The following is a 20,974-nucleotide window of genomic DNA, read 5'->3' as shown; positions in this document are numbered from 1 at the left end:
TGTTATCCCTCGCACTCTGCATACCAGTCTAAAAACCCTCGATATACACCCACTCACCTACATTCTTGCTCAGAAAGCTCAGAAGTCTGTCTCTGGATACAGCTTCGCGGGTGGTGCTTTCGATATTTTGTCATTAAAGTGTTAATTATTCGTTGAAGATTACAAAGGTCTGTTTGTGACCACTGTATAATACCAAATGAGTAGGTTAGAATTGGAACGGCATATGTATTTATTGCCTTGATGGTGTTACGTGAATTAAGGTAAGAGTTGAGGATTTTGTGCAGCCTGCCTGTAAATTTCTGTTTAAGTGAACCTTTAGTTATTTTATGGTGAATTTGCTGTGTTTGTTGGTAACCGAGGTATTTGTAACCAGTTTCTTCGTCGACAGGATCTACTTGTTCTCCATTGTTGAGGGTGTAGCTGTTACGTTCTATGTTGCCACTTCGAACTGATTGGATTTTACACTTGTCAATGCCAAACTCCATGTGTATATCTGAAGAAAACGATTGTGTGATATCAGCGAGATTATAGATATTATATATATTATTACTATAGAGTTTGATGTCGTCCATATACATCAAATGCGATATGGTGTGCGAAGTATTTTCATAGCAGATTTTATATCCAGATTTGCTGTTGTTCAGTAAAGTGGATAGTGGGTTGAGCGCAAGACAGAACCAGAGCGGGCTCAGGGCATCCCCTTGGAAAATTCCTCTACGGATGTTGATGGGTTCCGTTTCGACGTTAGTGGTATTGCTAATTATTTTCAGAACTGTTGACCAATGTAACATAGTATTTTTTAGGAACAGTATGATAGAGCTGTGTATTTTGTAGTGCTTAAGAATATAGATTTTATAATCTATGTACATAGTGTAGATATCTTTCTTGTTACTCTTAGCTTGTTTGGAGATGACGGCGTCTATTGTAAGCTGTTCTTTGCAGCCCTGGCTGTTTTGTCGGCACCCTTTTTGCTGATCGGCTAATATACTGTGTGCTTCTATATGACGGTAAATAAGTTTGCTAATACATGATGTAATAATTTTATAGATGGTCTGTAAGCAGGTAATGGGTCTATATTTAGCGGGATTTGTTCTATCTGATTTATCTTTAATTAACATATATGTTACGCCCTGTGTGATGTATTTCGGTAGTGTTTCTGGAGCATCAATGAATTCATTAATTTGTCTGAGCAGTATTGGGTGCAAATAAGTAAACTTTTTCAACCAGTACTTGTGGATTTTATCTGAACCAGTGGCTTTCCAGTTATGCGTTTTACCTATTACTAATTGTAGTAAATCAATGCTAATCTGATCATAAACCATGTCAGGAACCGATTTTAGAAATTCTTTATCAGCCTCAATCCATTCGGCATTCCTATGTTCTACTGGCTTGGACCAGATCTCGGACCAGAAATGGTGCAAGTCTTCAGTAGTCGGGGATACGCAGTCAGGTCCTGAATTTTGTTCAGACTCGTTTGTATTGCTGTTCTGAAGATTTCTGTAAAATACTTTTTCATTGTTAATAAATTGTTTATTTTGTTTTTGGCGTAGGGTTGTAAGCTTATATCTACGGAGTCTACTTGTGAGCGCACTAAGTTTTTGCTTAAGGGTGTCTAAAAAATGAGATAGGTGTGTATTTTCGTGTTCGTGTCGGGAATGTAGTTTATACTGTCGCTTAACTGCATCTATATGTCTTAGAAGTCGCGGACTAGAGTTGCCGTTAATAAACTCTGTTACTCTACCTATTTTAGCTCTAAGATCCGTTATTCTATTTTGTAGTCTCTTTTGCCATAGGGGCGGTTGGTTACTGTGCTGGCGATTATTGTGAGAGTCATTAATCTTAGATCCATTTTGTGTGGCTGCAGCGAACGCTGCGCAGTAGAGGGTGCTATGTGTATTTTCAAAATTTGAGTCTTGGGGTAGATATTTCGGCAATATTACGTTGTTAATGAAGTGAACAATAGAAGTAAAATTTTTTGATATTTTTTGTTTAGGTATACTGGGTCTGGCTGTGGGGTCAGAATTTTGAAAGAGGCTTATAGCAGTCAGGAAAGTTTGTTCAATTTCCTCTTGAATTGCTGTCGGGAGCGAATATTGTGGTATCGACTGTTCACTATGGTCAGAATTATTAGATAGAGAGTCATGATTTATTTCAAAGAAATGTTCATTTATAGGTAAATCGTCAGTAGGGTTATTATTATTATTATGCTTAACCTCTTGAGTTCCGGAATCAATAGTGCAGTGCTCACTGATTCTTTTTTTTTTCCTTAGCCTATTTGTGTGTCCCACTGCTGGGCAAAGGTCTCAGTGTAAGGCCTGAGTGGACGCTCGGAGCGGAGCGTTCGGCGGGGCGTGCAGCGTGGCGTCGGGCTCACAAGTAATTTGAGCAGCGTGCACTAAGGCCGCTCCTATACGCTTGCATTTGTTTAACATGCACGCCGCACGCCCCGCCCCACTGCACGCACAACTCGAGCGTCCACTCAGGCCTTACACTTACTGATTCTAAACCAATTTGTAACAGGTTCCCAAGCAGTATCCTCAACCAACCTGACCAACGACGACACGCTGTCCATCCGCAGCATGTCCGTCGACGATACGCCGGACTTCGACAAGTCGGAGTACGCGCTACGGACCAAAACATCCATGGCCGGGCTGAGGAATGAGATCACTGAGCTACGCCACGACATCAGGTAGCTAAGGATTAACTAGTGTTAAAGTTATACTTGGTCAACCAGATCTTGACAGTAGAAAAAGGCGGCAAATTTGAAAAATGTAGGCGCGAAGGGATATCATCCCATAGAAAATTTGAATTTCGCGCCTTTTTTTACTGTCAAGATTTGGTTGACCAGCTATATCTTATGAAAGCGTCTTTTTTTTTGGAATTTTTAATAGGCCATTTGACTGTATTTAAAATAAATTATTTGACACCATGCGTGAAATAAAGCACCAGAAGATTAATAGAGAAACGTAGACAGCAGTTATTTTTAGACACAATTTATATTTTTAAACTCGTATAAAACTTTAAAGAGTAGGTGATTTGACTGTGACGTCACATGCTAGTGTTTAATATAAATTCCATAGAAGCAAAAACGGTTTGAAGTTCGAAAAAAGAAACTGAATTTGACTAGTAGTCAAATACCCTATTGGAAGATAGGGAGCGTGCGCGATATATTAACCCTTTACCAGGCTAAGGGATATATATTTCCCACATACGGCACTTCAAACATGTGTTTCATTTTCGATCAGTAAGACTGACATTCGATTGTCATTTTTGAACTGTCAACCAACCTGGTAAAGTGTTAATGTCAAGTTTAATATTTCGCTTTAGGCCACACCTTCCAATTCATAAAAAAAGTGTAAATTGTAGGACACTGCACTTTCATAGTGGAGCGAAGTATCGATGTCAGATTTCAGTTTGGGATTTAGACACACGGTTCCTATTTATAATGATTCCATTAGATTAGAATTTACAACAAACTGTTCTACACAGATTAGAATAGAAGTAACATTAAAAGTTGAATAGAAGTAATAAAACTGTTTTATATTAACAGCGAACTGAAGAACGACATCGTCGAATCCAAACACGAGCTAGACTCGTCATACGAGAAAAAGACCCCGGTCACGCCTGGCGGCCGACGCATCAACCCGTTCATGAGGGACTGCGAAAACGGGATGCTGGATCCATTGGGGGCGATCCCTGTCGAGAACTTGGGTGTCGCCAGCCCGCCCGCGGAGCAGATCGTCAATGGGGAACATGAAACCTCGGGAGGTAAGTCATTACGACGACTTTTGACGACTGGTCTGGCCTAGTGAGTAGTGACCCTGCCTGTGAAGCCGCGGTCCTGGGTTCGAATCCCAGTAAGGGCATTTATTTGTGTGATCAGCACGGATATTTGTTCCTGAGTCTTGGTTGTTTTCTATGTATTTATGTATTTGTATATTAAACTGTTTATACGACAACGGTTTCACTCACTTGAATTTTTAGTCGCTATTGGCGACATGGAGTGAGTGAAACCGTTGTCGTATAAACAGTTTAAAATAGGTCTCACGAAAGTTTAATATCGATGATATTTGTATATTATATATATCGTTGTCTGAGTGCCCACAACACAAGCCTTCTTGAGCTTACTGTGGGACATAGTCAATCTGTGTAAGAATGTCCTATAATATTTATTATTTATTTATTTATTACTAACATACCAACAACGTGTCATAAAAGAAACAAATAAAGACTAGGGGCCCGTTTCTCAAAAGCTTGTAACTTGTAAGACAAGCGGATGTCGCTTTTTGACAGCTTCTGTTAGAAAGGGACTTCCACTTGTATTACAAGTTACAAATCTCTGCTCCGATGACCGTTTTTAGGGTTCCGTACCCAAAGGGTAAAAACGGGACCCTATTACTAAGACTCCGCCGTCCGTCCGTCCGTCCGTCCGTCTGTCACCAAGCTGTATCTCACGAACCGTGCTAGCTAGACAGTTGAAATTTTCACAGATGATGTATTTCTGTTGCCGCTATAACAACAAATACTAAAAACAGAATAAAATAAAGATTTAAGTGGGGCTCCCATACAACAAACGTGATTTTTGACCGAAGTTAAGCAACGTCGGGCGGGGTCAGTACTTGGATGGGTGACCGTTTTTTGCTTGTTTTGCTCTATTTTTTGTTGATGGTGCGGAACCCTCCGTGCGCGAGTCCGACTCGCACTTGGCCGGTTTTTTATACTACACTCAGGGTGGTATTCCACCTATCCAATTTCTTTGTCCAATGTGTATTGCGTCTCACATTTTGCTTAATGAGAGAGTGAGACACAATGACATTGGACAAAGTAATTGGACAGGTGGAACAATTTTCCTTTTTTTTCTAGAAGCCGACGTGGAATCTATCAGCTCAGAACAAAGCCATGAAACAGAGCGCAGCCGGGAAGCCTCGTCAGTTGGCGAAAGCGATTCCACCTCCGGAGACCAGGTCAAGACACAGCTGCCGGCTGGCAAGGTAATTTTTTACAAGCTTTAAAATTTGTAAACCAATTTTGTCTATTGGTATTATTAATAGCCCCGGCTCGTACCAATGAGTTTTTCGGAACTTATGTACGAAATATCATTTGATATTTACCAAATCAATTTTTTTTAACAAGCAGTTTCGTCTGCGAGCGATATTCCAAATTTTATATTAAAGGAAAAAATGGAAAAAATTACGCTTCCGGCAGGACTTGAACCCGCATCCTCCGCAATCCGTGCGTTGCTCTTAACCAATTGAGCTACGGAAGCCTACCAGAACATCGCAAATCTTCCCATGCGATGTGATGATGTGGAGGATGCGGGTTCAATTCTTGCCGGAAGCGTAACTTTTTCCATTTTTTCCTTTAATATAAAATTTGATATTTACCAGTCGTTTTTCGGTGAAGGAAAACATCGTGAGGAAACCGGACTAATCCCAATACGGGGCTAGTTTACCCTCTGGGTTGGAAGGTCAGATGGCAGTCGCTTTCGTAAAAACTAGTGCCCGCGCCAATTACTGGGATTAGTTGCCAAGCGGACCCCAGGCTCCCATGAGCCGTGGCAATATGCCGGGATAACGCGAGGAAGATATGGTATTATTAATAGGTAATTTTACTTACTTGGCTGGCGCGATGACCCGAAGTGAGTCTTGGCTTCCAATCAGGGATGTTGCGGATGCACATTTTTTGACATCCGCAGATGCGGATGCGGATATTTAAAGGCTCACATCCGCGGATGCGGATGCGGATGCGGATGTCAAGATGAGGTACTTAGAAAACGTCAAATATTACATTTTTAGTATTTTTTTATTTAAAAAAAACGAAATGTTTAGTATTTGAGCAAGAATATAGGTGCGTTATATTAAATAAACAGTAACTTGGCCGACTTTTCTGGATCTAGACGATTTCGTTATAGGTAATGACGAAATTACTTACACTTACGCCGCCGCTAAGACGTTCCTGTACCGACTTGCTCGACATCCGCATCCGCATAAGCTCCGCATCGATTTTATGCGGATGCGGATGCAGATGCGGATGTTGAAAATAATGCGGAAGTTCCGCGGTTGCGGATGCGGATGCGGATGTTCGCAACATCCCTGCTTCCAATACAAGAGCACGCCACTTTGCTCGGTCCAGAGCGGTATCACGCCAGCTTTCGCCGACGCCGAGCTCACGGAGATCTGAGGGCCTACCGCGAACCACGTTAGACGTGTTGCCTCTCCGTCGCACTTGTAAATTCGTACGTAAGTGTGACAGGGAGGTAACACGTCGAACGTGGTTCGCGGTAGGCCCTCTGCCTCCACTCTGACCCGACCCCGACCGACGGACCGGCCTGATTCTGGGACCCGTCATAAGAGACGATGGCAGTTGGAGGATGGAAACATTTTTGTATACAGTCTCTCTTTCTGGTCATATTGTCTCACAAAGTTCAGAAATACAGAAATACAGACTTTATTGGTATAAACTTAAAACTACTGGGTACATTATGTTTTTATCATTAAATACAAGTAATAAACAAGTACTAACATTTGTAGGTAGGTGGGTACTAGAACCTGTTTCTCAAACGGTGCTGGGTCAATTTCTCACCGGCGCACTCATAAAGTCGGCAATACGATAGTATGCCTGATCCACAGACAAGACATCCTCTAGACTGAGCATAGTAACGCTACCCCCTCTGCCACTTATACGGTAGTTTTACTCCATCTTCGAGTCAATCCCGTGCCGTGATTGGTCCGTGTCTTTGAACGGACCAATCACGGCACGGGATTCGCTCACCTCGTCCCCCCGTACCCCCGTATTTTTGGCAGCATCGATTTCATGAAATAATTGCTCTAAACTCAGTCTAGAGGATTCCTAGTCTATGGCCTGATCTATTAGAAGGGATTTAAGTTTCTTTTTGAATATTGTGTCGCTCCGTCGTAAATTAATAAAGCTTGTGTCACGCAGGTGGTCCGCCGCCGCGCGACCAACTCCCGCGCCGGCGCGCGCGCCTCGCACCCGGCCGCCCGCCCGCGCTCCGCCGTGGAGCCCGGCCACCATCTGCACAGCCTCAACAAGACGCTACACGACACGCCGGCCTCCTCTACAGAGAGGATTGGAGACGGTAAGAAAATCAACTCTAGTCTCTTATACGGAAGGTTTAATATCGCTAGATGACATGGAGCCGGGCCAACACGCGCACAAACATGCCGACACGCCGGCCTCTTCTACAGAGAGGTTTGGCGACGGTAAGAAAATCAACTCTAGTCTCTTACACGGAAGGTTTAATATAGCTAGATGACATGGAACCGGACCAACACAACCATGGACAACAAGACGCTACACGACACACCGGCGTCCTCTACAGAGAGGATTGGCGACGGTAAGTTTGGAAATCGACTCTAGTCTCTTACACGGAAGGTTTAATATAGCTAGATGACATGGAGCCCGGCCACCACCATCTACACAGCCTCAACAAGACGCTACACGACACGCCGGCCTCCTCTACAGAGAGGATTGGCGACGGTAAGAAAATCAACTCTAGTATCTTACACGGAAGGTTTAATATAGCTAGATGACATGGAACCAAGCCAACACGCACACGATCTTAATGAGACGTTACACGACACGCCGGCCTCTTCTACACAGAGGATTGGAGATGGTAAGAAAATCAACTCTTGTATCTTACACTGAAGGTTAATATAGCTAGATGACATGGAACCAAGCCAACACGCACACGATCTTAATGAGACGTTACACGACACACCGGCGTCCTCTACAGAGAGGATTGGCGACGGTAAGTTTGAATATCGACCCTAGTATCTTACACGGAAGGTTTAATATCGCTAGATGACATGGAACTGGGCCAACACAACCATGTACACAACCTCAACAAGACGCTACACGACACGCCGGCCTCCTCTACAGAGAGGATTGGCGACGGTAAGTTTGGATATCGACTCTAATATCTTACCCGGAGGGTCCAATATCATATGTTCGTCTATCGCACTCGGGCTGATACTACCAAGCGTATCGGCGACTCTAATGTCTTATTTACATCATATTATAGCATGTTCACGTAGATCAAGCCAGAGTCTGGCTTCTACAGAGCGCATAGTTTATGTTGAGCTTTGGTCATAGAAGTTTCCTATCTCTCTTTCACGACTTATATGTGACGTTATCTATGAAAAGGGACCTTATCGTCGATGGCGCTTACGCCATTATTAACGATGCTCCGATAAATACAATGCCGTGCGGCGTAAGCGCCATCGACCATAAGGTCCCTTTTCATAGACAATGCCCCATATGTTGTGATAAAAAACTAAACAAAATTACCTTTCCCCCACTCTCCTTAATCTCACCCCCTACGCTTTAACGTAATGTTTTCCAGGGTGAGTTCAAAAAAGAATTACTTAACTAAAACTACACGAATGAATTACTGGGACTATTTTTAGATCAAGATAATAAAAAGAATTTACTTTATCCTAAAAAAGAGCCTACTTACTTTCTAGTTGTCATTTCTTCGTATATAAAAAATTATTTAACTTTTAACCTTTTATTTGCAGACGAATCATCAGAAACGCTCCTGCACACAGCGCCCGACTGGCTGACAGTAGGCGAGAGCGTCTCGCTCCGCCTCAGCAGCAGCACCGGCGTCGTGGCATACGTGGGACCTGCACATTTCGCTCACGGCCTATGGGTCGGCCTTGAGTTGGACGCGCCGACTGGTAAGACAACAATTTACAAAACTAGCTGCTGTGTGTGCTGTGAAAAAAAAAAAAAAAAGAGCGCTGGTGGCCTAGCGGTAAGAGCGTGCGACTTGCAATCTGGAGGTCGCGGGTTCGAACCCCGGCTCGTACCAATGAGTTTTTCGGAACTTATGTACGAAATATCATTTGATATTTACCAGCAGTCGCTTTTCAGTGAAGGAAAACATCGTGAGGAAACCGGACTAATCCCAATACGGGCCTAGTTTACCCTCTGGGTTGGAAGGTCAGATGGCAGTCGCTTTCGTAAAAACTAGTGCCCACGCCAATTACTGGGATTAGTTGCCAAGCGGACCCCAGGCTCCTATGAGCCGCGGCAAAATGCCGGGACAACGCGAGGAAGATGATGATGAGTTGCTGTGTGTGCTGTTCTTGCGAACTCCCATGGCCTTTTGCCAATAAAAAAATAATAATTATAAATTCTGCTTACAAATTTTCACAAGAATCGGTAGAAAAATGCGATATGTAGAGATAAACGATTTGAGTTCACTTACTCAATTAACAAACCGGAGGGGTATTCATTCGACAAGCGGCGTTTGACGTATCGTGTTGAACTCCCTTTGATACGGAACAATCCTGTGTCAAAATTTGACATTAGCAATCCACCAGTTAGGTGACAACCAAACCAAACCATTTTAAACCAGTCGTAATAAAACAGTTGATTTTTGTTGAATTATTGGTTGTACCAAATGATAGTATACCTATTATCCGCAGTATATCAACATGCGATTCAATCAACTGTTGAATTGAAGTGGACGCGAAATCTGACAGTTGTACATCTCGAATAGGGGCCCGGTCATATAACATTTGCATAGACTCACTTATATATACTTGATTATGTATTATTTAAATACCTAATCAAGTAAAATTACAATAATAATATTTATCGTATATACCTAATTACCGTTAATAATATAACCTACTAATTAAAATATTAACAATGACTATTAAAATATTATTAATAACGTATAAGCCATCTTAAACTATATAATTTACAAGTATCATAACAATGCACTTATCCCTAGTATGCATCCCGCCTTATAATAGTTGCTACAACCGGTTCAATGCATGCTCGCCGCGCGCTATCGGCTATGCTGTCGCTAACCAACATGTTACTAAGTTGTTATAATTAAGTGAATTTAAAAATACCGACATCCATTTTTATTAAAAAAAAAATGTTATGCTCGTTTATGGATTACCTGTAATTTATGTTAATATTACTAAAACTTTGTTTCTTTCTCGTATAAGTGATTTATAATCTTAGAGAAATAAATATATTTGAACTGAACTGAACTGAACTGATATTTTATCTTTTTAGGTAAAAACGATGGTGCGGTCGGCGGTACTCGTTACTTCCAGTGCCGGCCGCGGCACGGCATCTTCGTGCGTCCCGACAAGCTGGTGCAGGACCGGCGGGGCCGCTCCGCCCGTCAGTATAGGGACTCCGAGCTCAAGCGGGCCGGCAGCAAAGGTAAATTCACTTGATACGCGGATTAGACTCTCGCGCGAGCCACGAGCCGCGCCACGAGACGCGACATCGACTATGATAGTTGACGGTTGACGAGGCAAACTATTTATAAATACCAGTATCGTGACTGAGCTACATCATCTTCCTACTATCATACGTAATCTAACTTTAACCAAATTTATGGCGTATGAAATGAGAAAAAGAGTGACACGCATCATGAACATACACGCTCGATGCTGATGCCGACCTCCATAAGGTAAACGTACTGCCCTGGCACCCTGCTGTCACCTCTATTGACAATGACTTAAGTTTCAAGATGACATGTACTGGGACCGCGTCGACCACCAGTACGTTTACCTTACATTTGTTTTCAGCAATATGCTCGGGAGTGACTTGTGAAATTGAAGCTGGTTAAAATGTTCGCTGAATTCGAAAAAAATATAAAATACGCCATCATTCAATTTTATTTGATGTAATTTTATCTTCCTTGGCAATTTATATATTTATTATTTTCTAGTAGAAGACTGACTCCAAATATAAACTAACATATTTTTTACATCTTCAATAAGTCGTAAATCAAATAGTAGAAATTAATATATTTTAATGATTAATACAGATATGTAGAAAGTTATTATTTTTTAATACCTATTTAGGTTTTTTTTATTAGGTGCGAGCTAATAGTTTTTAGCAGTACTTATAGCAGTATTAATAGAGTACATTGTAATGTAGATGTTTCCATTTCTTTACAGGAGAAGGCCTACACAACTTACACAGATCGAGGAGTCGCGGCGAAAGCATAAACGTCGTGGGCACCAAAACTAGAAGCAAATAAATTCACCCTCACGTCCGTAACTCCGTACCATACCTTGTAGAGTACTACCATATTTATAAGTTACTATACTGCGCGGGCAACTTTACTTGTGTACCGGCGAGCCATTTGGCCAATCACAGCGCGGAATTAACACGCGCTAAGCGTCCTCGATCGCTATTGGTTGTTTCGTGACCGAGGTTTTACGTGATTGGTTAATTTTTAAAGATGGCCGTTGTAACTTATATGTGTGGTTATACTATATGGACCGAATTATAAATATACGTCCACCACCCTGTTTCGTTTTTTTAGCAAATGGTGCTTTTTATGTAGTTTTCTGTTGCATGATAAATTAAAAGTTTGAAATGTTGATGTTATCAGATGTAGGCATTTAATTTATTATGTGATAAGTGTAAGCAATATTTTATGTGTTTACCTACGTTGTTCCCGTATTGAGAAGTTGTTAGGAAATTTGATCCTCTCGCATTTATTAACTAGAATAATAAGATGACGTAGAAGATCTTTCGAGATTTCCATATATCGCAATTTTATAGTATTTGACATTATACATTTTCTGTGAACGAAATATTTATTTTACATTTTTTGACACAATCGCAATCCTAATTGACTATGTTGTAAATATAATTGGACATTTTAAATATGTGATTTAATTTAATTCTTTTTAAATGTAAATATGTGAATTTTGTGTGTATTATTAATTTAGAACCAATGAAATTTTTGTGATCAGTGATAATCAATGGTTTTGTATAGATTTTTTTTACTGTATAGTTTGTGGTATAGTGTTATTGTAATTTATTTATATATTAGTTTATGTTGTCTATGGATGCACAGTTTTATATTCTGCACATGGAATATAATGTCTGTGGTTGCTTAAAAACGCTTTTACTAAAATTTTACAAAATGCATTGCTCAGTTAAGTGTTTTCTAACACAAAAGCACATTAAAATGTGATAGTATCTTGCCACACGAAAATACACTATATTGCTTAGCAATTGATTCCTATTTCGTTTGACATTCGCTTTAGTTGTACCTATGGCAAAGGTAGAAACGTCCAAATAACGTCTAAAAAAACTTCGTCCTTATGAAAGACTTGTACTTAACTGGTTTTGTGACGTGTATGAATGCCCATTATTTTTGAAGAAAGCGATCGGATTTAGTCTTATATAATCGTTTGCAAAATTAAATGTGCCACATTATTTTTGACTATATTTACAGTGGCTCAAAATACCGTTCGTGTTTCTTGCAATAAAAATGGGTGGTAAGAAAATATGTAGTCATATCGACTTCAAATAAATTATGTCACAAAAAACTGTCCTAAAATTTAATATCTCCATCCACGTTCGAACAATAATCGATGGTAGATTATACATGTTTTAATTCCAAATGTAGAAAACGGTACGGTCGGATTTTGTTTAAGTGTCACACCTAGCCGCCGCCATGCAATCAAGTTACGTTCTCATTTTATAAAACAACGATATAAGTACTGAAATTACATGAAATTCAAGTATAAATCCGGTACAAAGAAATTAGAGCGAGTAAAAGTTTTACATACAATACTATAACAATTTGAGCACGGAAAACTAATATTTTACGTAAATATTCTTGCCAAGTTTGATGTAATTTAAGTATCTAGTTTTAAAATGAGAGCGTTACTTCGGTTCGATTGTATGGTACCGGCTTTTTGGCGGTGGGATTGTGTTTTTACAGAACCGATTGTTTCGTTGAACGAACTAGTTATTTTGATCGCTCGGCGCGGCAATATCAGATATAGTACGTTACTATACAGCCGGGTTTAGCTCATCTAATGTATATTCTATCTTTTTAGTCATTTAATAATCGTAAGTACACTTAAAGTACACTAATAGTAACGCCTGGTAAGGCTGAAATATAAAATGAGCCGATCTCTCGAATAAGTTTGAACAAGATCGCCTCACTTTATATTTCGTCAACTTTACTAGTGTTTGTAATAATTTCACTTCTCATAGCCCGCCACTTGCCTCATCACATCGTGTATATTCACATATAAATGTAAGTAATTATAAAAGCTAAAAAAAAATAATCGAACGAGCTGTTTCAAAGTTACAAATCTAACGCCAATCTTAGTAATATTTGTATGACTGACATCATATTTGTCACGTAGTTCAGCTTTCAGACTGTTGTACTTAAACATTCCATTTAGATGGCATTTTTTTACAATTAATCAAATTCAAGTAGTTCAATGATAAGTTAGATTTTTGACCTAGCGACTTAATTTTGCATTTATTGCATTACCTTCGATTTTCTATAGGTTTAAACCTAGGACAGCTCAATGTGTGTAAAAATCCAAAAAGAAATATAAAAGTATTTTCGAAATATAGTAGGATGTGTCTTTCAACTCTATGTGTGCTTACGTCCAGTAGCGGTAGGGCGGGGGGTGTGCACTAAGGGTCCTAGGTAGGCGAATAGTGACCTTAAAGCAGCTACACGTAGGTTCAAATTTATTTAGACTAAGCTGACCATGTGCTGTGCTTTTGTTTTAAACAATAGTTTGTAGGTAAATGAAATTATTTGTTTTGTATTATTATTTTATTAACTGCAAGTACATCGTAGTTTTATTTATTCCAGTCAATTCAATATGAGCTTAACAATTAAATATTTTCATCATGTTGGATTTATTTTTAATGTAGTTAGCTTAAGTTTATTTGCCAGTTTATGAATTGTGTAATTAAATTTTTGAATAACACTTAGATCACAAATGAAATGTATTTCTAATTCTTTTATAGCAGCTATTCGGTAGCTTAGTTGGTTGCGTCTTATGTAACTACACATTTAAGCATAATTTAAAGAGATTTTAATATAATACAAAAATAGTTTCCTAACTAGTGGAAATATTTTTGCCAAGTAGCAAATTCGAGTCAACCATCGCTGTCATTATCAATAAATGTAATAATTACGAATTCATTTGGTTTTTATTTACACTTACGGACTTATTTTGCCCTGTGTATAGAAGACGAACTTATACTTGGAATTATAAATAAAAATAGATTCTTCAGTACTAAGAACAATCCAAATCATTTCAAGTTTTTTCTACACAAGAGATTTTTTGTTTATATGCTATTAGGAAGGTAGGTACGTTGTAATGTCAGACAATCTAATCCATCGCAAGTATTTTTTTTCCTACTTATAAACCTTCGCCGAAGGTATAAGGCTTATACCTTAACCTTTTATTAGGAAACCTTATTTAACAGTAAATATTTTGCATGACATTTACATTCTTTCCTTAGATAATCATTTAATTATTAGTTTATTTAGATAGATATGTAGAAATAACTACAAGTAAATCTTTCAAACAACCCCTGTAGACTGTAGAGGAATGATAATGTAGATTTTTTTCCATACGAGATCAACTTTGCTATGCAATCAATTCCGAAATCGCGAAAAGGCCGGTTTCATAAAATTAAGCTGATCAGATCTTGATATTTCATAATTTCAAGGTTGGCCCCATAGTAAGTGTTTCTGTATTAGTATGTGACCTATATATTTACCTTGAACGGTATGAAAAATCTTGCATATATATGTGGGTAAGTATAGGTACCTATATATAAACTAGGTGTTTGATGAAAAACAACACCTTGCAGAGCTTGACGGCATTGAAAAAACCGGCCAAGTGCGAGTCGGACTCGCGCACGAAGGGTTCCGCACCATCAACAAAAAATAGAGCAAAACAAGCAAAAAAATGGTCACCCATCCAAGTACTGACCCCGCCCGACGTTGCTTAACTTCGGTCAAAAATCACCTTTGTTGTATGGCAGCCCCACTTAAATCTTTATTTTATTCTGTTTTTAGTATTTGTTGTTATAGCGGCAACAGAAATACATCATCTGTGAAAATTTCAACTGTCTAGCTATCACGGTTCGTGAGATACAGCCTGGTGACAGACGGACGGACAGCGGAGTCTTAGTAATAGGGTCCCGTTTTTACCCTTTGGGTACGGAACCCTAAAAATACCCTCTACAAACGACAATGTTCATTTAAGAATACCAGGCCAATTCGAACGTAGGTACACTGACATCAGAATGATATTTGAATCATGGTATCTAGTTATCGTGCGTCTCTCCCGTGACAATTCATGTACGAACAAGTACGAGCAAAATGCACTATAACTTAATGATATCAGTTAGATGTCTGTCCAATAATGGATAAGTATAATTGAAAGCATAAGTACCTAACAGTATTTATCAAAATCAATATGGCGGTCGCACGCCATTTTAACTAAAGCGGATCACGATATCTTTCCCTGTCACGGACTATAAAACAATCCGCAAGATTTCAATTTTATTCGCTTGTGCAAATAAATGATGATTTAGTACACGGGCGGTAAACGGATGGTTACCTAACCGTGGTTTGTGTTCCAAGTTACATAAAAATAAATAATATAATGCTAACTTTGAAGCTGGGCTTTAAAATTTACTTGCAAATAAAGGCCGCTCTACTGAAAATAATAGTCGTTTTGGATCGAATCTTCATTCCAATGTTTGATAACCTGCTTGTTGCCTTTTGTATGCCTTTATGTATGTAGTTATGTACTGGTGGTGCCAAATAAGGGGCAGCGGAAAACAGTGGAATATGCTTTTATGCCAAAGAACATTATTAGGTATTGTATAGGGGTAGGGCGCTTATGCAGGTATGGCACATACGGGCAATTCATTATAGTACATCATCATCATTACCAGCATATACACTTCCCACAGTCGCTCACCGGCCTACCATCACTTCCTAACATCATCACAGGCCTTTGCGTCTATTGCAGACGATTTATGCATTGTTTAGACAACGGGGTTGGTGACTGTGGAGGCCGATGCGTGAGCGGCACGATCTCCCACATTTTTGGCAGAGAAAGCTCATGCCACCTGAGGTGCCAGTCCCGGTTTGCTTTCTGCGAGGTTTGCAAGGGGGCACAGTTAGGGTACATGCATAGACTAGGAATCCTCTAGACTGAGCATAGTAACGCTACCCCCTCTGCCACTTATACGGTAGTTTTACTCATCTTCGAGTCAATCCCGTGCCGTGATTGGTCCGTGTCTTTGAACGGACCAATCACGGTATGGGATTCGCTCACCTCGTCCGTCCCCCCGCACCCCCGTATTTTTGGCAGCATCGGTTTCATGAAATAATTGATCTAAACTCAGTCTAGAGGATTCCTAGTTTATGGGTACATGTAAGGAAGGCGATCCGCCGCGGCTTCTGCCTTGTGTCGGCGGGCGGCGGGTGACCTTATTTGCGACGTCGCGAGTGTCATCTGCGCGGGCGGGGCGGAGACGCCGGCGCCTAGCACTGCTCACTTACTGCCAAGACGTAGCGTCCACAGAAACAGTTCTAAGCAAATAACAATTATTGATCATTTTACCTAGGACTTGGGCGTAGACTACGGGAATTTTCTATGATACAATTTACCGTAAACTAATCCATTCCATTCCGTTTGTCGTTACGACATAACGACGCAATCAACTCCGTCAACTGATGACTCACAGTGTATCTCGCTTGCACCAATAAATCAGAACGAGCGAGATGATTTGTGACTGAGTTACTAAGCAGTTAGCAAATATGACCGAGTTACTCTGAAATATTAAGGGCACTCTGTCTGCGACTCTCTTTATGCCATATTTATTATGTTATGGATCTGCTCAATAATGCGTAAATATGCTTGTTACTGAACCTGTGTGCTTCATCTCAGGCCCTTACCATTTGGTGATACTAAAGTCACTGTTTCGTAATAACTTGCACCAACACGAGTGGTCTAATATTACCTACCTATATATTAAAAATTAGGCCACCCAAAAATCAAATGATAATCCACTAAAGTCTATTTTTTTATTCGGTAGACTAAAATGACATTTCATAGTATGAAATGACATTTTATGTTCATACTGTCATTTCTGTCTACCGAATAAAAAAATAGACTTTAAATCCTACTTATAGCAAGAGATCTAAGGTCCACCACCTTGCATTTTGGAGACAAAGCAAACCGCTTGGAACAGGTGTTCCTGGGGGTGATCTGAGCTGATTTAGCCCGGTTGCCGAGAGGTCCCCCCCAGCAGGTGGGCAGGGGAGGGGGGGCAAAAGTGCCTCCGGCGCGCCTCACTCTAAATTTTATATCTGCATACATCTAGCAACTATATCAAGTTTGGTGTCTTTTTCGTATAATTCGAGGATGGAGAATTCATTTCTGTGACTAAACTTTCACTCACCCATACAAAAAAATCGAGAAATTCAAAATTCCAAAAAAATCTTTACACTTTTTTTTTCGAAAATCCTCTACAAAATTAAAACTACGAGGATTTTCTCTACAAAAAAAAATACCTGTCAATAGCCTAGTTTTCCTTATGTATAGAATAGTAAACTTCTCAATCATTTTTCTTTTATAACTCTGTAAAGAAAATTATTTATGTCGCGCGGCGTACCTGCATTGTAAGAGCAGTATGCAGCTTTTGGGATTTTTAAGTATATTTTGATGGTTTCTTATAAGTTATTATGCTTCTTTTTGTAGATTACATTAATATATTACTTCTGGACGTGATATATATGCAAATATAAATGAAATATATAAATAATAATAATAAGTGGCAGCACAATTCCAACAAGCCCTCGAGCTTGGTTCTCTCCCACCTTCCTTAACAACTGGTGTCACCTTCCTGCTCTTCAAGTCCGGTAGTACCAGGGAAGCAAAAAAAAACAGACCCATCACATGCTTGCCTACACTCTACAAGCTCCTTACATCCATTTTGAGAGCAAAAATCAATGCGCACATTGTCGCAAACAATATTTTGGCTTCCGCTCAAAATGGATGTAGGGTTGGGTCCCGTGGTACTAAAGAGCTCCTCCTCATAGACATGACCATATGCCAACAAATCCGGCGGAACAAGGGGGCCCTCTCAGCCGCTTGGATTGACTATTTTAAGAAGGCCTATGATTCGGTGCCTCATTCATGGCTGGGGAGGGACTTAGAGCTGTATAAAGTTGATGCAGCTTTGAGAGCCTTCCTAAGCGCGTGTACCACAGTCCTTCGTCAACCAGGAGGCGGGGATGACCGCTCTGGCCCGCAGGATTTTATAAGGATTGTGCGAGGAATCTTTCAGGGTGACAGTCTGAGTCCCCTGTGGTTCTGCCTAGCTCTGAATCCCCTCATGAACCTCACCCTGCTGAAAGATTTGGGACTAGGTTGCCGGCTTCGGAGAAAGGGTGAAGTCATTTCTCACCTTTTGTACATGGATGACCTCAAATTATTTGCACAAAATAGCCAAGACTTGTTGGACCTACTGAAAACTACCGAAGTCTTCAGTAGTGCCATCAACATGGAGTTTGGTGTCGATAAATGTGCGGTTATACATGTAGAGCGGGGGAGGGTTGTAAATTCAACAAATTTACAACTCTCTGAGACAATGGCTTTCAGATCTATCTCTGAATCAGAAACCTATAAATACCTTGGTATGTCACAGTCGCTGGGTATTGAGGACGAGGGTATTAGACGGTCGGTGAAGGAGCGCTTTTTCAGTTGGCTCACAAAAGTCCTTAACAGTCTTTTGTCAGGAGGCAACAAAGTGCGTGCCTTTAACGCCTGGGTAATGCCCCTACTCACATACTCCTTTGGCATACTAAGGTGGACTCAGACCGAACAGGACGCCCTAGATCGGAGGGTCCGATCACTGCTCACCATGCATCGCATGCTACACCCACGCTCGTCAGTTATGAGATTGTACATCCCACGGAAGTGTGGAGGCCGAGGCTTCCTAAACGCCAAGGATCTCCACAACCGTCAGGTGTACAATCTCAGGAATTATTTCCTTAACAACGAGTGTGGGATGCAACGTGATGTGGTGGCAGTAGACAGGAACCTCACGCCGCTCTCCTTGGCAAACGAGAACTGGCGCAAACCTGTGGTACTAAGTACTGCGGATCGCAAGGCGGCATGGGAGAGTAAGCTACACGGGCGGTTCTACAAGGCCCTCACGGGACCCGATGTGGACCTGCTCGGGTCGGTGAACTGGTTACGATTCGGGGACCTCTTCGGAGAAACCGAGGGTTTTGCCTGTGCAATTGCGGACGAAGTAATGATGACGAACAACTATCGGAAATATATCCTGAAGGACGGTACGGTCGACATTTGTGGGGCATGCCGCCGTCCCGGAGAGTCACTCAGGCATATCATTTCCGGTTGTTCTCATCTTGCTAACGGCGAGTACTTGCACAGACATAATCTCGTAGCCAGGATTATTCATCAGCAACTTGCTCTTCTATATGGTCTTGTGGACCGCGAAGTACCGTACTACAAGTATTTACCTGCGCCTGTTCTCGAGAATGGTCGTGCCACGCTCTATCGGGATCGATCTATCATCACTGACAGGACTATTGTAGCCAATAAGCCTGATATTGTGATAATAAATCGATCGCAACGTCAGGCCGTGCTCGTTGACATCACCATCCTCCATGATGAGAATCTCGTGAAGGCCGAGAAGGACAAGTCCAGTAAGTACTTGGCTCACGAGATAACCGCCATGTGGGATGTTGATTCGACGATCATTGTCCCGATAGTCGTTTCAGTGAACGGTCTAATAGCGAAGAGTCTCGACCAAAATCTTGAGAGACTCTCGCTAGGTGGTTGGATCAAGGGCCAGAAGGCGCCAGATGCAGAAGGCGGTGATCTTGGAAACGGCGCGGATAGTCCGCCAGTTCCTCTCTCTGCGGCCCTGACCACCGGCAGCTTGGGCCTTGCCCCACTGCTGGCGGCACCCTAGGTTAGGTTTTTTATAATGTGTTTATATGTATTTTTTATTGTTTTGTAAGTGTTTTTATATTTTACTTTTATATTCATATTATAAAAAAAACCTAACTTAAGATGAAAGATAAATAAAGTGAATAATAATAAAATGCTTATTGCAATAGCACACTACAAAAGAAATGTTACAAAAGTATGAACAGGTACAAAAATGTAGGTAACAACAGGCGGACTTATCGCTAAATAGCGATCTCTTCCAGACAACCTTCAGATAGTGAGACGGCGGAAAAGATTCAAGTTAACGGAAGTTAAATAGAGATGTTGGGAACTAATACCAACGGTCCCTGAGCGCGAGCGCCGCTGCACTGCACCGCATTCACCTCCGTTTAGATACCTACACTACACGCAAATTTAGTATAATTTTTATGTATACATAGATAAGTATCTCAAAAGACGTAGAAGATAAAATAAAAAATTGATCTGTCGTGAAACTATCCAGTAGGTAGACAACTCATTCTGCATAGGATAATCCAATATTCAGTTATATCGTACTTATTGTAAATTCCTTTATTGTTTTAAATATTTACTTTCTGTACCTACTTGCGTTATGCTGAATAATGTTTTGAAGTGAATGCGTGTCTAAACTAAATGCGTGTAGGTATGCCTACTTCAGCACGGTCCGCCGTGCGACACAAAACATTTTTTTAAATACAATTATTAGTCAAAAATGGTTGATAAGTTTATTATTCTATATAGTAGAATAACTGGGCTATTCACATGTATTTTTTTTTAGAGCAGATCCTCATAGTTTTAATTTAATAGAGGATTTAAAAAAAAAAAGTGTAAAGATTTTTTTTGAATTTTGAATTTCTCGATTTTTTTTGTATGGGTGAGTGAAAGTTTAGTCACAGAAATGAATTCTCCATCCTCAAATTATACGAAAAAGACACCAAACTTGATATAGTTGCTAGATGTATGCAGATATAAAATTTAGAGTGAGGCGCGCCGGAGGCACTTTTCCCCCCCCCTCCCCTGCCCACCTGCTGGGGGGGACCTCTCGGCAACCGGGCGAAATTAGCTCAGATCACCCCCAGGAACAACTGTTCCAAGCGGTTTGCTTTGTCTCCAAAATGCAAGGTCCCCTTAGAAAACGGGATCTAAGATCTAGTACTATTACTTAAAAC

The 20,974-nt window shown here is 40.6% G+C and overlaps 1 protein-coding gene and 1 long non-coding RNA gene across 2 annotated transcripts in view; one reads left to right on the top strand and one right to left on the bottom strand.

Annotated features, from left to right (window-relative positions):
• Positions 1-12,466, top strand: part of LOC134663099 (kinesin-like protein KIF13A) — a 247,270-nt gene extending 234,804 nt beyond the window's left edge. Inside the window, exons 32-38 of the mRNA XM_063519432.1 lie at positions 2,521-2,689; positions 3,551-3,768; positions 4,864-4,991; positions 6,943-7,099; positions 8,541-8,702; positions 10,060-10,212; positions 10,959-12,466. Coding sequence (XP_063375502.1) covers positions 2,521-2,689; positions 3,551-3,768; positions 4,864-4,991; positions 6,943-7,099; positions 8,541-8,702; positions 10,060-10,212; positions 10,959-11,041 — 1,070 coding nt within the window. The 3' untranslated portion in view covers positions 11,042-12,466. The remainder of the gene's footprint in view (positions 1-2,520; positions 2,690-3,550; positions 3,769-4,863; positions 4,992-6,942; positions 7,100-8,540; positions 8,703-10,059; positions 10,213-10,958) is intronic.
• Positions 1-20,974, bottom strand: part of LOC134663122 (uncharacterized) — a 407,475-nt gene that overhangs the window by 107,538 nt on the left and 278,963 nt on the right. The gene's annotated exons all lie outside the window — the stretch shown is intronic.

This window comes from Cydia amplana, chromosome 4 (assembly GCF_948474715.1).
Source record: "Cydia amplana chromosome 4, ilCydAmpl1.1, whole genome shotgun sequence".
NCBI lineage: Eukaryota > Metazoa > Arthropoda > Insecta > Lepidoptera > Tortricidae > Cydia > Cydia amplana.
The sequence above is the reverse complement of the archived record's forward strand: the minus strand, read 5'-3'. Positions and strand labels throughout refer to the sequence as shown.